The 25,085-nt window shown below is 41.7% G+C and overlaps 1 protein-coding gene across 1 annotated transcript in view; it reads left to right on the top strand.

The window, feature by feature from the left end:
* Nucleotides 1–19,369, top strand: part of LOC141007468 (polypeptide N-acetylgalactosaminyltransferase 10-like) — a 72,750-nt gene extending 53,381 nt beyond the window's left edge. The window contains exons 6-12 of the mRNA XM_073479833.1: nucleotides 1,758–1,941; nucleotides 7,541–7,658; nucleotides 12,319–12,426; nucleotides 15,311–15,532; nucleotides 17,527–17,643; nucleotides 18,004–18,153; nucleotides 19,205–19,369. Of these exons, the coding sequence (XP_073335934.1) occupies nucleotides 1,758–1,941; nucleotides 7,541–7,658; nucleotides 12,319–12,426; nucleotides 15,311–15,532; nucleotides 17,527–17,643; nucleotides 18,004–18,153; nucleotides 19,205–19,369 (1,064 nt within the window). The remainder of the gene's footprint in view (nucleotides 1–1,757; nucleotides 1,942–7,540; nucleotides 7,659–12,318; nucleotides 12,427–15,310; nucleotides 15,533–17,526; nucleotides 17,644–18,003; nucleotides 18,154–19,204) is intronic.
* The last annotated feature ends 5,716 nt before the right edge of the window (nucleotides 19,370–25,085 follow it).

Raw genomic sequence — 25,085 nt, 5'->3', positions numbered from 1 at the left:
CTTATAAGATGCATATGTAACATCTCATTTCGGGGACAAACTAAATTTCACCAACTATTTGGTTCAGTCAGATGACTGACAGGACTACTCTGTGTTTTTTAGGGTTTTTTGATGCTTTTAGTCTGCAGAAGGTCGCCTTAACAAATAGATGTTATTTTGTATTAAGGTTTTAGAAAAAAGAGAACAAAACACTGTTGCTTAAAGTGCAGAAAGAGACAAAGATCCCTCTGAGGAGTGTCAGGTGCACAATAAAGCCTGTGACAAGCTAGAAATGACAGACATGTTTCTGTAGCAAAGCTGTTCTTAAAACTTCAAAATAGAAATACAAGGTCTGTTGATAGTTCGCACTTTTGGATTTGGATCACCGAATATCACCGGAACAAACCGTGGACTGACAAATCACAGTGAAAACCTGTTCAATCTAACTACTGAGCGGACTGCAGAGGGCCTTCATAGCTGAAGTGCCAGAGCACACACACACTCGCACACACAAACACACACACACTCACTCACTCAGCACCCCCTGCTGTGAGACTGAGCACCTCATCTTCTGGCTGATGGACTTGCTCACAAACAGTCTCACTTTCTCAATTACCCTTTTTCCATTAAGGAGCCATGTTCAGCTCGGTCTCCCAGCGTGGCGCCGTCCCACATGGAACCATTTCACAACAAACTTTATGACCCACGTTGCCTCCATGTCAAGCTGTTCCCACAGTAGTTGGAAAAAGTAATGTGTGTGTCTGCCTGTGAGTATAACAAAAAACAGACTGTGTTCCCTTCATCCACCTACCTCGAGCCCCTTCCTTACCCTCATCAAGCCTTCTATCAATTCGAGTAAAACATAACAGTCCAAAAGTCATCATTTGTCATAATATATGAACTATTTATCAGCAACTTAATTTTGAAAGTCAAACTGATAGTTGGATATAACATGTTTTTGCTAATGTGACCGTGGAGCCCTTCACGGTAGGTAGAGCCACATAGTTTTAAGCTTAAGGCCACTGACCAAGCAATTTTGACACATACAGGTTTGCTAAATATTAATACTAATAAGAATAATAATAATAATAACAACAATAATAATAATCTGTAATGATGTAAATCATACTTAAAGGATGACTTAATCTGTATACCATCTACAGCTCTGCACCCTCACTCATAAATGACCTTCAACATGTTCATACTTTGTGTTACAGATGAGCTCGCAGACGAGGCTAGCATTGCTGTGAGAAATGATCCAGACAGATTTTTTCCAGAAAGAATATATTCAGAGTGGGCGAAGAAGATCAAAACAAGTCGATTTATATAATTCAAACTGAAAAATTATAGCAAAAACATTTTGACTCCAGCAATTATTTATAAAAAATAAAATTCCAGGTTACTCAAAAAATAAGTCCTGCTGAAAAGCTGCAGCAGGAACGTTTTCTGACTGTGAGCAGTGGAGAGGAGCCGTTACATCAGGTGCCTGTCAAACTTGTTTTCGCTGAGTGACCTGCGTCAACACAATGGCAACCCTTCTCCAGTCGAGAGAGTGTACAAACACACGCATACACACATCTTCTTCACTCCCTTCTTTACCTGAGGGACACACTCTTACACACAGTACACAAAAACACAAATAGACAAACAAACACAACTCTAAATCCTGTAATAATAAAAATACTGTTTTTGTTTTCTGTGGTTCTTCACTGAGGAGCAGTGGAATAACCTTTTGGTGAACCAAAACTCAAACATCTGCCTCTCTGTGTGTCTCTCAGACCGAATCGCCCAGAACAGGAAGACCATCGTGTGTCCGATGATCGACGTGATCGACCACGACAACTTCGGCTACGACACTCAGGCGGGGGACGCCATGCGAGGGGCGTTTGATTGGGAAATGTACTACAAACGGATCCCCATCCCTCCAGAGCTGCAGGGGGACGACCCCATTCAACCGTTCGAGTGAGTCACGACACACTTTCACTCAGATTAAATCGCCTGTTGGTGTTCTGCTGCATCAAATTTAAAGATGAATTTACACTTTGAAGAGTTGACTTTCTTCCTTGAAGAGAAGATTAACATTCACACTGTTTCTTTTCAATGTCAACTTTAAAGTTTGAAGGTTTTTCTTTAACTGAAAGATGAGTCATCATGATAAGAGCAGCGTTGTTGTTTTGGACGGAACAGAGCGACCCACCAAGACGCCCAGTTGAGTTTAATGATAGTATCTTTTGTTTACATCCTTCTGCAACAGGCATTAATTCAGCATCATCTTCCCTTCAGCTCTGATGAAAGCTTCTGTGTGATGAATTCACGCAGTTCTTTGTCTGGTTGTTTCTGATAGTGTTTTCCTTGTAAAATTGCTTGATTTACTAAGATAATTATAACTGTCTGGACTTAATATGTCAGCCTTTGGAGGAGTTAGATGCTCCTTGGTGCAACACACAATGGGCAACACATATACTGTAGCTTTGCATCATTTTATGCACGTCAGTTGATATCTGACAGAAAAAGTAGTCAAGGCGCACTCCCCGAGAGAAGAGGAGTGATTCTGAGTTGAGGCGTGTGGACGCTGGAATATAGGAGGACTTTTAACATATTGATGTGTTTCAGCATAAGCTTACATAGACAAAATGGGTGCATGTGTCTTTACGTGTCTAATACCTACAGATGTGGCGATGCTCTTTACACCATCAGTGGAGAAAGGGTATAATGTAGTCAGTCATCACTGTACAAAAATAGCAAAATATAAACAAGTCATGTAGTCTAAAGCTGCTGTTTGAAGTTGCCCCTACAGGCACCACCATGCTAAGAGCTGAATGCTAGTATCAGCATGCTAACACGCTTAAAATAACAAAATTCGAATAATGATGTTTAGCGGGTTTGATATTCACGCTAATCACCTTCTTAGTTTAGCGTGTTATGAATGCTTACATTTGTTAATTAGGAGTAAACACACAGCTGGGCCAATTCAAAAATGAAAGGGCCTAAGACTGGATCGGTAATAACGAATTCCACCACTAGGTGTCACACAAGACTCAGCCGCTCCCACGAGGAACATAATGAGAGCCCATGAATGAGAGTGTTGCAGCAGTACAGTCCATGAGGGCAACTGCAACATGTCGTGTTTCAGCTTAACTTTTCTTCCTAAGCGACACTGGAGAGAAGATGGTAGCAGCGAAGTAGTCACTTATCTGAACCTTGATAATGTCTCACAATAACAAGTCTTGTTGAGACATGAAGGGTTTTCTAAGGGCTTTTAATTTGAAACAGATACAGGAAGTGTTGCATTCGTATTAACAGCGTGATGCAGTAACTTTAACAGGGCAAACAGGAGCCGCGGATCAAAGCGAGGCTTCGTACTGCAGTCTTCAGTCTGAGTAAAGTGACGCCGTGTGCACAACTCTCACCTCTAGTACAACATAAGCAGCACCTGTGGTGTTGAGCTAATCGACTATCCCGAGGCTCCTGCTAACTAGCCACATGCTGCTAGTTCTCTCCACCTGACGTTACACCTGACAGATGCTAGTTCAGTCGGTTGGCACAAAATCAAACTACTTGAAGCACCGTACACAGTACAGCTGCGGTTGATGGAAATATTATTAGTTTTGTAGATATTTGATGATAAACCAGAGTATTGGATACATTAAGCTGTTGACCTGATGATGGCACTCGATGCAAAGTCAATGGATCATCATAGTTGTTACAATTATTCTTGCGTCCGACACGAATATGCATACCAAATGTTATAGCGATCAGTCCAATAGTTGTTGAGACATTTTACTGATAAACACAGATGTGAATCTCGTGGTGATGCTGAGGGGATAGTCAGGGGATCAACAAAGTCATTTCATGTGGAGAGACTTAATTGCAAAAGAGGCTTAAAGAGCAATTAGGTTAAACATTAAGATAGTCTTCCTGATTGAACCTTCGCTAAGCATCATCTGGATTCATTCGTCTGGAAACCATTAGTGCCCATATCCATCAAAGAGATAGTTAGATTTAGTTGAGATATTTCACCAAATAAGTGTCATCTGGACCAGCTGATAGCTGGAAAAGTCAGGGGAGCACTGAAGTCATTCGGTTTCATTGTGTGGGTGGTGGATATTTCAAATTTCATGCCATTCCCGCATTCATTCCTTTTTCACTTTTCTACTGAGAGCCCTGCAGGGGGGGAATCCCAAGTGCTCGTACACCAGGCGAACCCGCCTGAGCAGCCACTTCACTGGTGCACTGCAGTGCTCTTCCGACTGTAGAGACTGTGTCAACACATGAATTAAACATGGTGCTCGGTGCTTCTCCTACTTACAGGCCCACTCTAACACCTACACAGGTGCCAAATGCGCTTTTGTGATTTTTTATTAATATTTCTAACCTGCACATTGTAGACTTATAAACACTTTATGTTGCAGACAAACATCAAATTAAATGTATCAAAGGTCCTTCACCTGCCCCTCGTTGCCTCCTGTCTCCAGCTGTTTTTTTCTCTGCATTCACAGTGGAGTATATTAATATAATTCCAAGGTCAACCAGAGTCGCACAACGAGGTGTTTATTTGTTAGTGCAATATGAGCTTTCTTAATTAAGACAGCGCACGAAAGCTGAAATGGTAATTAAGTCCATTCTTCTGCACTACTTCAAACTGAATCTTTGTGCTCAAGTTTATACTGATACAGATTAAGAGCCTTTTTTTTTTTAGCAATGGGCTTTTGTTTCAGGCAAAGTCAACAAAACTGTTACTTGAGTACAGTTCATTGGCTACTGTATCAGCCTCTGCCCCCCATGCACAAAGCTAGATCCATTAGAGAAATGGCTTGCTGAGGAAGAAGTGGACTGGCCAGCACAGAGCCGTGACCTCAACCCATCCAACACCTCTGATTGAACTGGAATACCAGCAGTGAGTCGGATACATACTTTTGTCCATGCCATGTGCATTTTTCTTTTATCAGCATATATTGAATATAGAGCATGTCTGTCAATGAGAAAGTAGAAAGTATGTTAATGTCATTATACAGCAAACAAAGCCATTCATTCATTCATCACTCCGGCATATTGTACAGCTCCTCGTATTCATTCAGAGAGCCGTCAGAGAGCTCGGCCCACAGAGGGCACGACACACATAAATATATTCATCACTGCACACAAATTGTTTGTACTTTAATTGAAAAATGAAGAACATGCACTGTAAACAAAGCTGCACGAGTGTGAAGTGAAAAAAGAGGTGTTGGAGGGAAGCACAGATGTTTTTGTAATCACTGCTGGTTTCATTTCATCCTTTTCACCCTTGAAGAAGGAAAACTGCAGAAAGCGGCCTGTTATCACCACGGGACTCGTATCTGTGCTCACTGCTCACGAGGCGTGCGAAGCCCCAGAGTGTTTCTCACTGCTGACTGTACAGTTGCTGCCCTGTTTGCCTTTAATTGATCCTCCTCAGGGACGACTTTGGCGAGAGCACAGACTACCTGCTGGCTGCCTGCCTGCCGCCGACTTCTACCTGATGAAAAGCTCGTAACAATGACAACCTGCAAGTGCGATTGTGATATTTCTGCACTGAGGAGCAAAACATTTCTTTTCGAGGATGAAAAGAGTAAAAAAAAAAAATCCAGTGGAGTTTTGATTGATTGCCAACATCAGAGTTACGTTAACGGGGGTTAAAGTGAGGCATGTGGTGGAGAAAGTTTGTTCCTTACAAGACACCAAACAGAAATGTGTGTCTGCACCTGCTGGCCTTATTTTTCTGCCTCAGGTGTGCTGCAGCTACAATCAGCAATACAAGAGCTAACAAGCCCTGCACTCAACAGCAAGGAGCCTGTCACAGCAGACAGAAGCCACGGTGCTCTGTAGTAGGTTAATTGGTTCGGCACTGTTCAGAGCATCTTCATTATCTGGTGAGAAATAACGCCACCACGAATGCATGAACTCTGACTTTACTGTGTGCGTCTCTGTGCATAGATTGCTTGCTCTTATTCTGATTTCTTTTTCATGTCAACTTTTTTATCCTGTAGATTTAATAGGGTGGCTCTGAAAGGCTTATTGCTTTCTCATGCTGAACAGCAGCTGAAGTCCATGATCCAGAGTCATACGAAACAACTCCATGCATAAAAGCCACTCCAACCACTGCTGCATTCCTTCCAGTGACAAAGATGGAGATTTTCGGGGGATATCGAATGGCCTACCCTCAACGCACCGACCCCCAAATAGGATTACTAACGAGGAGGAGACGGAGCGAGTTTCCTGCTTCAAGTTCCTCTGTGTCCATTTATCTGAGGACCTGACCTCTCACCTGGTCAAGACAGGGCCAGCAGCACCTCTTTTTTCTGAGGACCATGAAGCGCTCCATCTTCCCTCAAAACTGCTAGCTAACTTCTACATCTGGAAAATAGAAAGCATCCCCACATACTGCTGTACAGTCTCCAAACCTGAGCGACACCCCTTGTTCCCCATTATATACATACTTTAAGTGTTTGTGTGGGTGTTTTTAGGTGCCATCATTGCCAGGTAGACCTTTAACAGAAGAGCAGAACAGTAAAATGATTCGGGACTACAGCCTGCAAAGTGGAGGCAAGAGGACGAGCAAGTGAGACAGGAGGAAAATGTCAATAAAGGGGAAAGTGGAAACATTTTTCTTCTTCTCGGGACCTGTTTCATCCAAATTGAGTGGCGCGGAGGGCTTGAGTGAGTGCAGTGATGAGACGCACATCAGGCAGGGTCATGGCAACCTCTGGGTTTGGTTTCCAGGCACCGCGACACACAGGAACTATCAGATCGGGAGATTAACGGGATAAATTACAAACAGCAGGAGGAAAGGGTTAAAAACAGGGAGAATCCTGCAAATATCAGGAGTGTTGGCACGGATGCTCCTACAGCATAACCCACTTTGCTAATATATCGCAAAATATGTTACTTTCAGTGGAGCTTTCCGGAGGTGGCAGAGCAAAACAGAAGTCATGTAAATACATTGTAGAGATAGATTTTGCTTCAGAAGTGATATGAGAAATTTCTGTGAGTGAGTCATTGTGATCCTTTTTGGCAGTAAACAAATACCAATGTTTTATCCGCTGTGTGCTTTCAGCTTGAATTCGGGTTAGTGGATATAGACCCAGTCAAGGTGATGAGTGTTTATTGGAGATTTTAGTCATTGGGAAACATTCCCATCTCTCTGTCCTTTTATATTAAAACAACATTTTTCAAAATGTCCAGTACAAGAGACTGTAATAAACAAAAAGCCCTTACCACACACCACACAGGTCTGTAATCCTAGTTCTCTCTTGATGAACTAAAAGATCCTGTTTTATATATTTTGATGTTTCCATTGATGATTTCTGGTTGTCATCTTGGTTTCTCTCTCTCCATCTGTCGTCCTTTGGCTCTGATAAAACAAAGAGCTGAAAGATGCACAACAACTCACAGGTTTTGTGAATAAGCACGTAAATCTTTCATTGCAGGTGCGAAGAGAAAAATAAATGCTGCAGCTCTTCCTGTGAATAGTTTTGTTTAAAGCTGTTGCGCAAAATGCTCTGCATGTAGTGAGTAGGTGTGTTGTATTCTGTGTGTCCTGCAGGTCACCAGTGATGGCAGGCGGACTGTTCGCCGTGGACAGGAAGTGGTTCTGGGAGCTGGGAGGATACGACACGGGTCTGGAGATCTGGGGAGGAGAACAGTACGAGATCTCCTTCAAGGTAACAAATGATCAAATCATTTACAAATTAATTTATTTTGAAGATTCTGTTTAAGATTTCTGAAATGTGCTGTACTTGTTTCCCGTAACGAGTCACCTCCTGCCACATTTTTAGCCCTTTGTCTTTGTTTCAGGGTCGCACACATCATTTTAATAAAACATATCCTCTTGATAATTAATGTTGTTTCCAAGAAATGGCATCATACCCTCTTCTTTTGGCTTCAGTTACATTCTCATGAGAGCGTAATGAGAATCTAAACTCTGGATGACTTTATTTCTTTAAAACAGCGAGGACATTCTGCCTCTGTTTCTAATGGTCCCCTCTGGCTGGATCACTCCAGGTTCAGTGTCACAGCCAGTGACAGATGGAGGCCGTGGCAGTTCTAGAAAATAGAAAAAGGATGCTCTTCTTTTTTTTCTCCTCACTGTGTTTTCTATTAACCATGACGACAATCTTTCCCGAGTTTTTGTGCCTAAACCTAACCAAACAGCAGATCAGACGACAGTCATATGAACTACTTTAACTGTTGTTTCGACAGAAAGACAATGACAACCAATATTGTGATGTCCTGGCAATGGGGCTTTAGATCAGAACATGTTCATATGGCTCATTTGAACCCAATCGGCAGAATAAATGTTGGCAATGTAGGTTCTGGCAAAAAAACGAATAAGAGAAAACGTTTCTCTTATGGTCTGTTAAGAAACAAAAAAACAGCTAGTTAGGGTTAGAAAAATATCATGTTTTGGCTTAAAGTACCTGCTCCTGTCGCTACAAACACGGCTGGAAAATCTCCCAACGGCTCAAATGTTGAAACGCAGTCTTGAACAGTGGTCTCTGGCTGTTTAAGCCATCATACATAAACGATGAATAGGTCCATTGCCAGCGACCTTTGGTTTCACACTGGAACATACGAACAGCGGCCTCTTTGGTCGCTAGAAGTCACTTAATAAGCTTCTTTTACAATCGACCTATTTGGTAATTTTCTGATGAGGGTGGGCTGGTTGTTGAAAATGGCACAGACAACATCATGTGAAGTTGACTTGACATATGTTTGATACTATAAGCCAAAAGATTTTGCCGGAAATGAGTTCCCAAGATCACAAAGCATTCAGATTGTGTGACGCGTCTGCCTATAAATCAGTTCCTACATCAGAGGCGTCTGCGACAGGACCGTCGTACGTTGTGATGCAGGATTGTTATTCCACTTGCACCCTGAAGTGTGAGGGATAATCCCGCTTTTGGGCAAAAAGGTGACGATTTCTGACATTGAAAGCTTTGAGTGACAGACCTCGACCTACCCGGTCACGACCGGGGGCTCAGCCTGGCACGAGGACCTCTTATGGTTTAATACTGTTTTGACGCTTTTCATCTTATTTAAGTAATTACTGAGATAATATCCCATACCAAGGTTATTATTTTGGCTGAGATTATCATACTATTAAATTTTGCTATCAGCGTGTGCCTAGCTGTGCCTCTTAAGTCTACTTTATTCCCTCAGATATTCAATTTAGTTTCCCTTTTATTAAGATCCCCATTAGCTGATACAGCGCAGACTGCCAGTCTCCTGAGGTGAGAAGATTAACAGGCTCTCATACTAATCCCTACGACCAAACTGCTGCTCCCACAGACAGCCAGGCCGGGCTCGCATGTGAAACACAATCACTTCATCCACTGGTACAGTTGATCTAAAGCTCCATCCTGGTCGCACTGGTATGAGAACATCAAGCATTTCCAGCTCACACAGTGAAATTATGTCAGCACATTCAGGCACAGAGAGGCAAATATGGCCTCACATACGGAGAGAGAGAGGACAGTGCGAGGCATAAAGCTGATGGCAGATTTTCTTTTATTGCTCCGGCAGATTGGGGTTCCAGTTATGCAAACATTTCTCAGAGACAGAGCTGCTCTGGAGGCAGAAATAATTAAACCTCCATGGATGGACTTATTCCGAGTAAAAGTTAGCTAACTGGCAAACAGTTGGCAGAGGAGAACTTTTATTAAAACATACATTATGAAGAAATTTACATCATTTTTTAAAATTAATTGCTGTAGAATTCAGAATATTGCTGGTGCTCCCATGATAATGCACCGGCATCGAACACCCCATGGCCAAAGAAAACTAATTTTATGATTAGTGAAAATGTAATATAAGTATAAACCATCTCATGGTTCAAGTTACAGGGGAGATTTGGGGAAAAGAGGTTAAAACAACAGAATGGGAAATGTAACTGTTTTGTAAATGTTAAGTTAAGGAACCAAATGCAGACACAAAGAAAAACAGGCATGTTGCAGGAACGAAACACGAGCTTTAATAACCAAGCTAAACTCCAAATCAAAGCAAAAATGCTCGCTTAATCTGGGTTTTCGGACTCAGTCCTGCAGAACTCTTGTCTGCCTTCTTCACTCCAATCACTGCAGTGGCATGCCTGCTTCACCTGGGTCGTGCAAGTCAATGTAGACAGTATAGGTTAATGTAAGTAGCTAACTGGCTAGTTTACTAGCCATACCTGCTTACCATCAGCATTTCTGAATTAGGTTGCGTTAAGTCTACAGATGAATGCTAACGTTAGCTAGTTTGTGACTTTTGCCAGACTTTTTTGAAAAGATAGGAGCGACTAACTTGAGCTTTTGAGTCCTACCTTATCACTTTACACTTGGTACATTAAATAATACGAAGTTGAATGTTGATTTATTGTTTCTTTTGGACTAAATGAAGATTATTGGGTGGGTTAAACTTTTAACGTTGGTCAGGCATCGGCCTGGATGCTAACATATGTGACTGCCTCTTGTTGATAGTGTCTTTGTTTCTGGTGCAGCATTGTGTGGATCTGTGGTCCGCTGGTGTTGTGTGTGTGGTTCTGACATGCTGGAAGTTTTGCTCTAGAAAACTTTGTTTATGACCCCTTACTACTTATGTTTGTATATGCCCCTTGAGCCGGTGTAATGCATTTGATTGATTTACAGACTGTAGATTTTTGTAAAACAAGCGAGATACTGTAACCATTGTAAAACCTCAGTTCACTGAGGCGCCTGCCTGTGCTGTACTGGGTTACCTTCATGCCCTGGCGAGATAGTTCACCCCCCCCTGGTTGGCACTGTATATGTATCTGTTGTTTAAAGATTGATGGTGGAGCCGATAGTAACGTTAACACATTAAATTCATGTTGTGTCTGGACACTTATAGCTGCCGGCCTTTGGTTGAGTCATTATTATTCATGTAGTGGCAGCAAATACATGACCAGAGACACTGACACACAGTTTATACTGAACGGCGTGTATTTATGTTTTATTTATTGAAAAGCACCAATAGAAAAAACAACTCCAGCTTTTGTTGCAGTTTCAGTTGATGCTGGATTTTGTCTTGCAGCCATGTTTTATTCACGCAGCTGGAGTGAATTGTGTTGTTCTATAGTTTTTCTCCATCAGCTGAGCTGTGTACACTCGTGGGATCTGAGTCATCTGCAGCAGACCACAGAGACTGAGGTTCTGCTGCAGTGACAATGATGTCAACACGGGGTCATGAGGACTTGGTTGGCTGGTTATGTCTGAATGGTTTAATCGCTGAATGTCCGTTGGTGCTTGAAATGATTCCCCTGTGGCGAGTTGTTGTTGCAGATACTGTAACATGAAGTCAGGTCGTGGCAGGTTGAACTGCCTTTATACCCCTGTGTGTTCACAGCTTGGAGTCATGTATGAAGATTTCATGTTTCATTCGTCTTGTCCGTTCGTTTGACGTCTCAGCAGCTTCAGCCTGCCTCTCGCCGTCAAACAGCAAAAACTCGTATTTACATATTAAATACTTAACAGAAACAATTCAGAAGCCCACACTTCTTTCTTCCCGTACTTGGCTTGTTTGTTTTCATGTTTAAATCCAGCTTTTCATTTCCCCCCACTTTTCATTTTGCCATTGTCTTCAAAAACAAAACCTCTTTTCCATCTTGCCTGCTGTCTCTAAGTCTTCCCTTTTCTTCTCCTGTTCCTTCTCGAGGTTTATTTTCAACACTGCGAGCCAAGAAAGAGAATCATGACTGTTGTATTCATTATAGTTGAGGGATTAAAAATGAGGAGCCTGCTGCTCTGTTCTGTGAGATAGACAGGGGTAAGGAAAAGAAAAGAGATGCAACTGCTATAAAGGATGGTTTATTTTTATTTAATATAAGCACATTAGGGTGCCTCACAGTGTGTTAAAATCTCCTGTGAGTTCAGTATTTCAAAGGATGTCTCACCTTATTTTCCTGAAAAGATTTAGCAGCTGTTTAAAGATACTGAACTAATGAGTTAACCAAGCAGCTCAGCTTGTCTCTGACTGACTCTGCTGCTCAGGTGAAGTCAGGTCACCGTCACATCATAATACTCTGTTGGTGTCTTCTCTTCTTCCTCCACTTTTCCTGCCATTTCATCTTTATTGCCTCTCCCTCTGAATTCGCTCCTCTCTCCTCTTAGTCTCAGAGGATTTATAAGCCTGTTAGAACCACCGCACTTCATGCCTTCTTTTCTTCTTAATCATCAGTCTCCTGCTCATCTCCTTGATCGTCTCCTAACTTCACCTTCCCACAACTTTCTGCCTTTGAATGTGAAGACGGACAAAAGCTTCTAAATGCAAAAGAGATTCATCCTTTAAAATAACTCTCTCTCTATCTCTCTGTGTGTCTCTGTGTAGGTGTGGATGTGTGGTGGTCGGATGGAGGACATCCCTTGCTCCAGGGTAGGACACATCTACAGGAAGTACGTCCCCTACAAGGTCCCTGGTGGGATCAGCTTGGCAAAGGTAATTCTTCACGCGGTGTGCCTTTACGGTTGCAAACAATGCAGCAGATCAGTCACAGATTTTCTGTATTCTTCAGCAGTCTGACACAAGGGTTCAGCGTCAGGACTGTGCTGTCACATCACCTCTGTCACATCTGAGTCACAACACAACAATGAATTACATTATGTTGGACGTTAATATGAATCTGACAGCAGGGCTGATCAGAGAATAATAGATCTGTTTTTGCTGTTTAAAGGCAGATTATATGTGCTGTAATCATGTGAGCTCGGGGGGCTGAAAAAACGAATGGTACATCTGCTGTCTGCCATTCCCTTTGAGCTCCACCAAAACAGTGTTTAATGCGCTGCGAGGGAAGTGAGTGAACCACAGATCAGAAAGGATCGTCTGGATCAATGATACGATAGCAGTGTCAAATTGGGTTGATCAGACAAAGAATCGTGGCATCATGTGATGAAGACAGGCCAAACCCGGACCACTCAAACATCCACACTGAGGCTATATAACACTGTACAAAATGTGACAGGAAACCAAATAATTCAAAAGCAATGCAGACTATGTTTTTTAAATTCTGTGTCCTCTACAGTTATAAGAATATACCAGCATTTTTATATTGCACTTTCATGAGTTTGCAAGATTTAAAAGCATACTTGCTTTGAACCTTAAGACCTCAAGAATAGGGAGGGTTTCACGATCAAAGACAGAGTCTGGGGCCCAAAAAAAATAAGTCTCAAGGATCTGTTTGTTTTGCTTTCCGGTGACTTAAATAATGTGAATAAAAAAAAAAATTGAATTACAGTGCAATAGCATTTTTATGTTGATTTATGTCATTGCGACCATCGCAATATACAGAAAGATTGATTTGGCAGAACGGGACAGGACGTATGAAATTTCATTGAGTCTTTCTCCGCTCAATTTCTCTGTCTGTATCTCACTCACTGAGGACGAGGCGCAAAGGTACAGTAGACTACACGCTGTACAGTGCTGGAAACTAGTTATGCTAAATAAAAAAGGGAAAAGGCTGGGAATCTGGCATTCATTTTGAGAAATACAGGAGAATTGTGACCCTGGTTACAGTCAAAACTAATGCCACAGAGGTTCAGACATGCACAGGATCTTCTACTTCCTGTTATGCATTCATTTCAATATTGTCCTTTTGTTACAATTATCCAAAAATGGATCTGAATGCAAGACGCACACAGAGGCAGGCAGGTAAACAGGATCTACAGTATTCAGAATTAAATAACTTGAATCTGGGGCAAAATAAACTTCCCTGGAAGATGTTACTGTTAGTGTTTCATTTTAAGCTGGATGACTGTTTCATTCGGCTTTTACTGGAACTGCAAAGCTCCTCCAGGACGACAGCACGTCGCCAACATTTGCAATATTCCATTTATATCAGTAGTTAATTGCATCTCTCTTTAAAAAGCTCTTATTAGTCACATTTCTTGATTAAACAAACAATAAGTGAAGCATAATCCAATTATGCTGTTGCAAAATTAAAAAAAAATTACATCTTATCAGCCCAAACTGGTTTAACTTTATTAGTATTCAGTAGTAATTACACAAGAGGCTCCCCAGCATTTAAATTACAGTAAAAACAAAAGCATATTTTGCTTCCTGCTCATCTGAAATATGGCTTGAATAAATTTCAGCTCTGGAAATATGAAGCTATTGGAGGACAGAGAGTTGTCATCTGTTTCATGCAAATACATGCACATGCACACAAACACATACACGCACACACATAGGAAAAACAACTTCTGCGTCCTTGAACTGTGACAGTACTATGTGTAACTGAATGCATCGACTAACGAGGAGGAGTGGGTGAACTTCTGTCTGATAGGCACAAGCTCATAAATAGAAAAACCCACATAAACACCACACACATGTACACACACACACACACACACACACACACAGTACAGTAACACACATTCCAGTGTCATCATTGCAGGTCTTTAAGTGGTGCAGTATAACAAATTGCAGCATTTTTGTTTCCTGCGTCCTCCACTAAGTACTCTCCTCTTTCTCCTCTATGCACAAGAGCACTTTACAGTCAGCTCAGCCTCCACTAACAAAAGGACCACCAGACGAGAGGCAGCAGTATGCAGCCTATCCTCTACCTACGACCTATAGCCTCTGCAGGTGTTACTGTGAGGAATGAGCTTAGGATTCTTTGTTCCTCGTATTCTTCAAAAGTACCTACATGGAATGAGAAATTGTCCAAAGCGCTAAATCATCTGGTGAGAAGCTGAGCGCCATTGATTATGTATGTCTCTGCCGCAGCCTGAAAGCTGGCTCAGTTTGGATCAGTGTGCATTTGAAAGGCGCTGGCCTTTATTTTGATTTTTTATTCAGACCAGCAGTCTTTAAAAAGGACCTCAGAGGAATGCTGATGGATCTGAATCGGCTTGATTGTGCAGATAAAGGAGGGTATTTACATAAAACGTTCCTGTTCTCTGCACATATTTGAACTGGCAGTTTCATTATCGTGGTTTTACCTTGGTTTCTCTTTTTATTGAAGAGCTTCAGTACTCCAACTAAAACTGCATTCATGGAGATCAACAGATGTGGTCAGCTTGAATTTAGATGGATCCAAATCCATTTTGATGAAACATTTTTAACAGCTACAGCAAAGTAGAAAAGTGTTGCTTTATGTTTGGTAGTTTTTGATACTGTTGCTGGCTGAGATCAATCTATGACAATGTAAACATTCATGTTCACAATCTGGTCCATCGTGGTTCAACAAGATAACCCTCACTACCAGCAACTGACTGTGGGATGTTGTGTTTATTTGACGGAGGCTCATAGACATTCTGGGAGACTTAAGAAATGTAAGCTGATGAGACGATCCGCCTGACTCTCTTCTTTGATTCACTTTCAGAATCTAAAGCGCGTGGCGGAGGTGTGGATGGACGAATACGCGGAATACGTGTACCAGCGTCGGCCCGAGTACCGCCACCTGTCAGCGGGAGACATGACGGCCCAGAAGGAGCTGAGGAACCGTCTCAACTGCAAGAACTTCAAGTGGTTCATGAGCGAGGTGGCCTGGGATCTGCCCAAACACTACCCGCCAGTGGAGCCTCCTGCTGCAGCGTGGGGAGAGGTAAGGACTGGTTGATGGAATTGTTTTGATAAGTGTGAGGACATTAGGTCCGACATAGATGTGACATTCACATTTCGACGAAGATATGGGAAATATACACAGATTTTTGATTTTTGAAGTTTTATTCATGGTGTGTTTTGGTCACATTTGCCTTCCTCACTCTCTGACTCTCTCCCCGAGGTTACAGGCAGACAGATTCAAAAATATATATAACAAAGGTCTTGTATTTTTAGACATTTTAATGCAGAAAACTTTCATATTATATCTTGAACCACATCAGAAAAAACAAACTTTATTTGCACAGCACATTTAATCATTTCAGAGATGTACTGTGTTTGCTCTGACACACACCTGACTGACAGGTGCGTGGAAGAAATCTGATAAGAAGGTGATGAACTCAAGTTTCACTCACTGATAAAAGGTCCTGCGTACTTTTAATATAAGAAATAATAAAACTATCGAGACAAAAGTGAGAGGAATAAAATTATCAAAGGAAGAGGAACGAGCATGAAGAAGCGACTGCTCCTCAGCTCCTTAACCAATGTTTAAACAGTGTTTTCATCCTTTGTTTGAATGTCAGCAGTTTCTATTTCCTCTCAAAGTCTCTGAAAAACTTTTATAAAGCCTTCAGGCTCCTTCAGCAACCCAACGAAACAGGCTGAAATGAGCGTATCAACCATTCTTTGTGATATTATCATTAATACATTCAGATATCAAGTCACGGGAGCACAGTATTCACAAATCTATGAACCATTTCCTTTAATCTGCATGTGTGTGTCAATGGGTCATGCATTGCAATTATATAATCAGAAATAAAATTGCCTGTATGAATCATATTCAAGGCAACCTAATGTGGCAGGACGATGGATCGAGTGGATTGGATTGAGTTGAGTGGTGATGTGTAAGTAGCACCAACACTGAATGGTGGTATAGAGGGACCTGGATTCAAAGGTCACAATGCCATGTTCAATTCAACACAGATTTTTTTGACGTATTAAAAATGAAACACTAGTCTGAACTTTTCAAAGCTGAAATCAGAGGGGTGTGCATGGAGCTGGAGATTGTAAATCCCAGTGGAAATAACAGACAACAAACCATGATGAAACATGTTTGCAATAACTGGGTTTTTTGGATTCTCCTCCTGCATGGGGTGCACGCCCAGGGGACAAAAACCAAAAACACTGAACTGCTGTGGGTACAAAGAGCAAACCGATAGCAATACGTCTTCTGGAGTGTAGATGTTGTGCAGTAAAGATCCAGTGTGCTGGATTTATGGGCAGAAATGCAATATTCATAATTATGTTTTAATAAGTGTATAATTGTCTGAAAGAAAGAATCATTGTGGTTTCGTGTCCTTCGATTTGAGGAAGATGACGCACTCCCTCTGTAGATTTAAGGCTGTATCCAAACTGTCCTCACTTCACTGCACTTGTAGACTGACAGTGTTTGCAAGAAGTTCGAGAATCTTGAACCTTACTTGAATCGTGGAGGCCAGAAATAATATTTAACTACATCATTACACAGAAGTATGTAGAAGTAAAGGTTATAGAGGTAATGAAATGGATTTTATTATTGTAGTCTTTAGGCCTGCCCTTCAGTAGCTTATATTTGCCTTGTGGTCTCATCCACTTGCAGACCTTCGTGATGACAGTGAACGCACGTCCATGTTTCTACAGTAGCCCAGAATGGACAAAATGATTATTTAAGGTGGATCCTGTCAGTATTACTCACGTCATTTTATAAGTCGCACAGTAACAAGTGACATAAATTGAAATTTAGTGGTAAATGTTCACCATGAAGGGCCACAATACATATGATCTATAATAAACCGAGATTTCAACCGAGGCAGCTCATGAAGGTTTTCATCCAGCCATGAGTTACACAATATCTGATGGGGCATGTGCTTTAACTGTCTGTAATTTAAGAGCAAAGCCTCCCTGTTTTTGTGACTCCATGTCCTCTTTTATGTGTGATTTTGTGTGTGTGTTGTGTAGATAAGGAACGTGGGGAGCGGGATGTGTATGGAGATCAAACACTTTGTATCAGGGAGCCCCATCCGCCTGGAGAGCTGTGTGAAAGGACGGGGCGAGGTGGCCTGGAGTCATGGACAGGTGAGGGTCATCCGTCACATTTTCTCTAGCAAAATGTCATCCTGAGGTCTCAATAGCCTGACGTGGGAGGTCTTTTGTACAACACTGCCTTCGTGCTTTATGGCTGGAGTGCTGTGCTGAATATGTTTTATCTGAAAGGACCGTAACACATGACCCTGCTCAAACAGAGGTTAATGGTTTTCCCATTGGCCAGTTGTTTCATAACTGTTCATTTGAGGGACAGCAGAGTTTTACATTTGCCTCGTACCCTCCAGACTCCACAATGAAACACTTTGATGGCATAAAAATGATAGAAACCTCAGGAGGAGCAGGAGGAGGTTAATGGTCTGATGCGTGTTAAAGTTGGCGCCCTCTCTTCAGGTGTTAACATTCGGTTGGAGGGAGGATATCCGGGTGGGCGACCCCATGCACACAAGGAAGGTCTGCTTCGATGCCGTGTCCCATAACAGCCTCGTCACCCTGTACGACTGTCACGGCATGAAGGGGAACCAGCTGTGGCGCTACAGAAAGGTACGATAGAGGAAAGCGGAGAGTTCGGAGTTCACAACGTGTAGAAAATGATGGGATTTGCGGCTGTATCCTCTTTTCAGTTGTCCAACTGTGCTGCTGTTGTGATTTCTTTGGTCAGCTTCATCATCTAAGGCAAATTATGATTAATTTCAACATAATGGTGACCATCTGTTGAAAATCTAATTAAATGGATTTGAAGGAATATTGAGGGATGCATACACAACAGACGTTGAAAGACATTTTTATTAAGGTCAAGGTTGAAAAACAGAAAAACGCATCCTTGTTCTTTATCATTACATTGGATAGAAGAAAAAATTGATACATCCGTCCGTCATCACAACTGATCCAAAGAAAGATCCGTACATGGCGGTTGTTAATTGACGGCAAAGACTCCATTAAGAGGCATCTTGATGAACCCTCTTGACTTCATCCATCTGCTGAAAGAGTTTTATTTTTCAAAAGTAAACATAACGGACGTTGCAAGACGGTACAGCACTTAATGAAAAGATGTGTCCTTGTATGACATCAGTTACTTAGTAGAAAGGTTATCTTTTCGTGTCAATTCTATTTTAATTATTTTGCCCAGAATCACAAATCACTATTTGCCTCAAGTGGCTTTACAATATACTCAGCATATCACACTGTCTGTCCTTCGTCTCTTCATTCAGATAAAGAAAAACTCAGCAAGAGCAAACGAGGAGGGACGCAAGTGATATTTACAGAATAGATCAGCAGAAAAACACATTTAATACACATTTTGAAGAGTTATATTGGTTTTTGATGTAGTGGAAGTTGTATTTTGTTTAGACTGAGATGCAAAGAGATCTGAACTAAATCCAACTGATCAGGAGGGAACTTCTCAAATTCAAAATGATCAGGTTTTAGAAATGAATGTGAAATCATTTTTCTTTTCCTTTCTTTTTCCTTTATTGGTTGAATTTATTTACAAGAATGTAAAGATAGTATCAAGAAGAAAATAAATGTCCCGTGAAAATAAAAGCTTGCTGTTTCTGCATGAATATAACTGTTCTCTTTACTCCATTTACTCCAGGATAAGAGTCTGTACCACCCGGTCAGTAACAGCTGCATCGACAGCAGCCCGAGCGAGCGGCGGATCTTCATGAACACGTGCGACCCGTCCTCTCTCAGCCAGCAGTGGCTGTTTGAGAGAACCAACTCCACCGTGCTGGATCACTTCAACCAGGGCGCCAACTGAGGCCAACTGGACGGTGACGTCGGGCGTCTTCCAAAGAAACAGATCATGAAACAATGGTCACCTTTGATGAGGTGAATAATACAGTATTAATGATTATTTTAGCTTTAATTTGTTGTCACATGCACAAATATTAACATGATCAAGTATCATATCATATTATTATATTAAGAGAACAAACCTCAGTTTGTCTCAGCTGCTGTAACCTGTCCACTAACTTGGCCTTCTGTTCCTCTGTTGTCCAGATAAAGAGCAACAAGTGAAAAACGTGCTGCTTCAGAAAACATTCCCCGTGGTACAGCAGTGATCCAGCGCGCTGGCTGAGAGCTGAAGAGTTGGTCGGACCACACGACAACATCCAGAATACAAATCGTACAGCGTGAGCTCGTGATGAGGACGGAGGTAAACATAAGACATGCCAGCCTGAGCAGCGGCTGAAGTTCACTTACCTACAAATACTGATTTAATTCACTCTGCGTATTTTGTTCTTTGGCAGGGTGGGAGAATCGTGGTGAAATCTGATTGTCCTGAAAAACACCGAGCTCTTACAGACTGAAGCTTGGACGTCAAGAATTTCAAAGAATGCAAAGATGCTCCCGCCTTTCATCAACAAACTCTGCTGGATTCAACGGATTCTCTCCTCTTTTGCCTCTTATCTACTTGTCTTTTTCAACTGTTGCCTTATCATATTCCAGCAATGGGAAAATAACCTGCTGTATCTGTTCATCTGAGGTACCAAAACACAATATGGTGACACACTGTATGTTGGACTTTTTTTGGGGAGCTGTATAGAAAACATATTGTGAACAATTATTTCTGTACAGTGTGCAGATGCATTGCAAGGATTTGCCTTTTATTGACTTATCTTTCAAGTGTAAATATACATAGTATATATATATTTTTCTACTGAGTAATAAAGTGACACAATGACACAGGTTAAGTCTATTTCTGTCTCATGATGCCGTCTCAAGTTTTTCACTTTGATGCTTGGAGTATTTTGTGCCGTCTCACGAGTGACAGGTAACACACCTTCACAGTTCAGTTAATGAAATATATTCCTTAAAGGCTTGTGGGAAATATGTTTCTTCAATAAGGATAATCTACAAGTAAAAACGAACTAACAGTGCTGCTGTTTGGTCTGTTGGCTTTGCTGGTGGGTGACTTGTACCAAATATTTTAACAACTATGCAATATATTTCTATTATCAACAAATGTTTGCTGATGCCCTGACTTTTTGTATATGGTTGATATTTTTGATGCCGTCATGTTCATCACAGGATGGACTGTAAGAACTTTAAGCAGCTATAACAGATTTAACACTGTGACAATACAATGGGAAAGGGGCCGCTTGTAGTGATGAACCTAAAGAGAGAAATCCCCTGAATCTACAGATGCCTCTTGGTTTCGCAGAGCTTTAAAGTGAGCATCGGGTCAGTGTTTAACTGTTAAACCCACAACTTCTACGGCTTTGGTTCACTCTCTCCACTCCGATGGCGCTTTTGGCTGCAATTCGAAGCAGCTCTCAGTGGAGGAAACCAACTGTAGATAGGAACCAGACAGCAGACTGTTCACCAGCTAGTCTCTAATTGTGTCTTAGTGGAGACTTAAGCAGCCACAGAGGCAGATATTTCCTACAGGAGTTGGTAGAGAAAAGAGAAGAAAGAAAGTGAACATTGGACACATATTTCATCAGGTAGCCCAAAATATGACTCCAGGTGAACGATGATGTTGAAACTGCTGGATGCTTAAACAGTGAGGACAAATGCACATTCTGTCACATTACCAAAGAACAGTTTCTTCTTTGAAAAAGTTGTGCAACAGTTAATCAACCAAAATAACTTTCTAAAAAATAAAGTAAAATAATAAGAGCTTAAGATCAATGTCATCCAGAGCTAATATATTCAGATGATAATGAAACAAAAGGTTTATAATATTTTCTGAGTTATCACACATGCTGTCCGCTCCAGCACTGTAGCTGACCACTCGGGACTCGACTCCAGTATGTGAGCATAGACATCTTATTGGAAATGTGATAAAACTGAGGTCAACATTTTTAAAAGGACAGCAGCTGCTGAGGCCCAAAGTTCATTTAACTTTTTTATTGACAGAGCGACTCATGAACCGGAGTGGCAAATCCAATACCTCGAGTATTAGTCGGGGGATCTTTTCGGCTGTCTAATACCACCAAGGACAAACAGACAAAAAGTTGAAGCTGCTGATAAAACTGCTCTAAACTTGGTGTTTTTGCTTGTGATTGCACTCAAGAAGCTGCCAAACGTTTCATATTAAACCTCTGGAAGTTCAATTCTTTAATCAACATAACACACACTTTTATCTTTGAGTCATCCTTTCATGAATACACATATATGCAGCTTCAGACTTCTATACATATGACAAACACTAACGTGTGTCTACATTAAAAGAAAAGCTTTTCGAGACCCCACGTCGTTATCATCAGCCTTAGCAGCACAAAGCGGCATCCCAGCCTTCAGAAATCCACTTCATCGGAAATCCATCTACTTAAGAGACACCTGCATGAGAGAGAGAACGAAGAAAAACAGGAAACGTCTGCCGCAGTTTAAAGACTGAGTGACTCACCTCTGCATGTGTCATCCAGTCTTGTGCTTCCTTTACTATGAATTATTAGACAAACACTATATTTTAAGAATACAACTACTCACAGTTACTCACCCAATACTGTTTTGACAATTCTGAGTGCTATATCGTAGACAACTGGACCTGTTTCAGTTTCTTGAAGATGTTTTTTTACCTTCTTCCGTTCTAACTATCTGGAGGGGAGTCGCAGGCTTTTAAACTGAGTTCCCTCCACAGACAGCTCAACAACCATTCACACCTGGGCTCACCTGGCCCTGACAACCTACATGAAGACCGGTTGGGTCAACGACCCACAAGTGGCCCTAACGACTCTGAAACTCAGAGCTCACACGTGTCCTTAACGACTCTGTAAGGACGCTCCCACACAGAGTTTAAAAGCCTGCGACTCCCCTCCAGTTAGTTAGAGCTGAAGAAGCCTCTTGGATGAGAAGTGAAACATCTTCAAGAAACTGAAACACGTCCAGTTGCCTACGATACAGCACCTACAATTACCATGACCTGGATGACTGAGAACCTTCATTAATATCGAAACACACGTGACAATTAATATATAATGGCACAGACTGTTCATAGGAAAGAGGCAGGCAACATCAATGGACTCCAAGATACGTACATTTTTTCACACTTTTTTTGTAAAGACTATCTTTTATATTTATTCATATTTGAAATAGTTGTACTGTACATTTATTGATTTTCTATATCTTGATAACTGTGAAGCTGCTGGAAGATCAAACTATAATTTGCAGTGACACTGACAATATATCTCTCTGTTAAGCTGAACATGAATAATCATGGCTGCCCTACACTCAACAGGGTGCCATTTTTCCTCCATTTTTCTTTTTACATTGCATTGTGGGACAATATCCAACAGCAGTACACTCAAAAATCAAGATACCTCATGAGCAAACTAAATCTGTCACAACCATTTCCACTGTGAAAAGACTAAAAAGATTTTAATTTTACTCAGGAGAGACTTGGTCGAACATAGAATTGAAAAGTTGACGTCCGTTCTGTAGAGGAATATCTCCATAATAGAGCGTAGAAAGTGGTGATGGCGAAGTGATGGACAAGTAAAGTGGAAGGAACAAAACCTTCAGGTTTTCATCTGGATGTGATGAAACCTGGAGGTGAACAGGGTGGAGGAGGGGCAACGACTGACAGCAGCAGAGAGAGAAGAAGTTTTAAAGTCTGACAGCAAAGAGATAATTGGCTCAACGAGGTTGTGGCAAAATCTGATCGGTTCAACAGTTAACAGAAGTGGAAGAGAGAGAGTGAGAACGTACGCTTTGAGTCAGTACAAGTCTTCCTGCTCCTTTAATTAACATGCCATCAGCCTGGCCTGGGACCGAATCCCATCAGAGTCTCGTCTGCTTTTGTAATTTGCAGTTAAAAAAGTAAAAGAAATAACAGAGATCAGGTTTTATGAAAAAAAATGAGGACAGACATCGAAGAAACGGCTCTGAATGGCTGCATGTGATAACGATCAGTGAAATTTACAACAGTGGGATTTCCAGCGTCGCTCATTGTGCTGCTCTGAAGTGACAGGCAGGAACACGTTTGGAGTAAATAGACTATTTTCACTCACCGTCTTTGCTTCATCGTGAGTGCTGTTTAAAAAAGACGTGTGATTGAAACTTTGACATCTCGAGCTCTAAACAGACAATCAGAGGAGATGGCTCGCAATCTTCACAATTACTGAGAGACTCCACGGCTGGATGTGTAATGCACTGTGTCGAGGCAATTTAACAAAAGGGGGGAGAGACCCGCTGTCATTTAAAATCCATTTCTAAACACATCCAGCTCCACATTCACCTCCATCATATTATGACCCTGCAAATTGCACCCACTCCTTTTGATGATGTGTGATATGAACATCAAGCAGCATGAAATGGAAAGATGCGAGCTGGAGACAAAAACTCAAACAAAAAAAATGCTAATTGAATCCTGCCCCGACTGAAAAATGAAACCAATTTTCCCTTTTTAATGCCAACTTTCATCTTTCATATCTGGAGAATATGTTTGCACAAATAGGTCAGGATGAAAAGACACTTATTAGCATGTGAGTTAACCAGGCTAATAGGGGTATTAGTTGGGAGTTGGAGATGAGACTGACAGAGTCCTCAAATGAAACATTTGTGACTCCTGGTGAAACTGCAGTTCCTCTCTCGGGGAGACACTTCCTGCCAGTCCCACAAATATCCAAAAGCTCCTCCTGGCTCCTGATCCCTTCGGTCCAGGAGCCAGGAGAGGTTTGACGAGCCTGCTCTGCTCATAACCTATCAGCTGAATAATTACAGCTAACCTGCTTCTCCACAGGGCTTTGCTGCTATAAACGGCCTCGCTGTCACACGCTAATGGAAAATTGCTGCCCTGGCGGTGTCGCAGCGGCAGGCACGGGTCACCGGGGAGCTGGGTGGACGTATTCGGGTCAAATCCTTTAACACGCCTCGCTGTTTAAAGAGGCAGATTGGAGCTGGTTTACAAGGGTGTTTTTACGTGATGTAACACATCCACTGACTGCTGTTTTAAAGTTTGAGTGAAATAAAAGTGCTTGTAAATGACATGTCCAACACTGTGTCTATTCACTGGTTAGGTTTAGGCACAAAGAACACCTATGGTTAGGGTTAGGGAAAGATCCTGACCAGAAAGTGACCGGACATCTTCTTAAAAATATCCAGTGGTTTCATGCTAGAGATGTTGAAACACCGTCTCCAACAGTGGTCTCTGGCTTGGCAGCCGGTAACGGCACCACCATCCCCTCCCCTTTGCCTCATTTTTCTCTTCAAGAGTTTTTCTCCACTCGGCCTGTTTGGTGGTATAACTCTGGAATTGGTAGCTTACTCTGTTCTGCCATTGCCGGGAAACACGAGGTTCCTGCTGTCTGTTCATGAGCAGACAGGACCGCCTCTTTATGGAGTTCTCTGTCCTGGTTGGATAAAGTGGGCAGGGATACCAGAAAAAGTATTTTCTTTTACTGCAGGAGCAGGAGGAGGAGTGACATGGGTTGCTGACTAAACACTCAGTAACAGTGATCAATATGGAATATAGAGCTAATCAACACTTATTGTAATAAAAATATAACACTTACAGCAGCTTTAAGTTG

This window comes from Pagrus major, chromosome 13 (genome assembly GCF_040436345.1).
Source record: "Pagrus major chromosome 13, Pma_NU_1.0".
Lineage (NCBI taxonomy): Eukaryota > Metazoa > Chordata > Actinopteri > Spariformes > Sparidae > Pagrus > Pagrus major.
The sequence above is the reverse complement of the archived record's forward strand: the minus strand, read 5'-3'. Positions and strand labels throughout refer to the sequence as shown.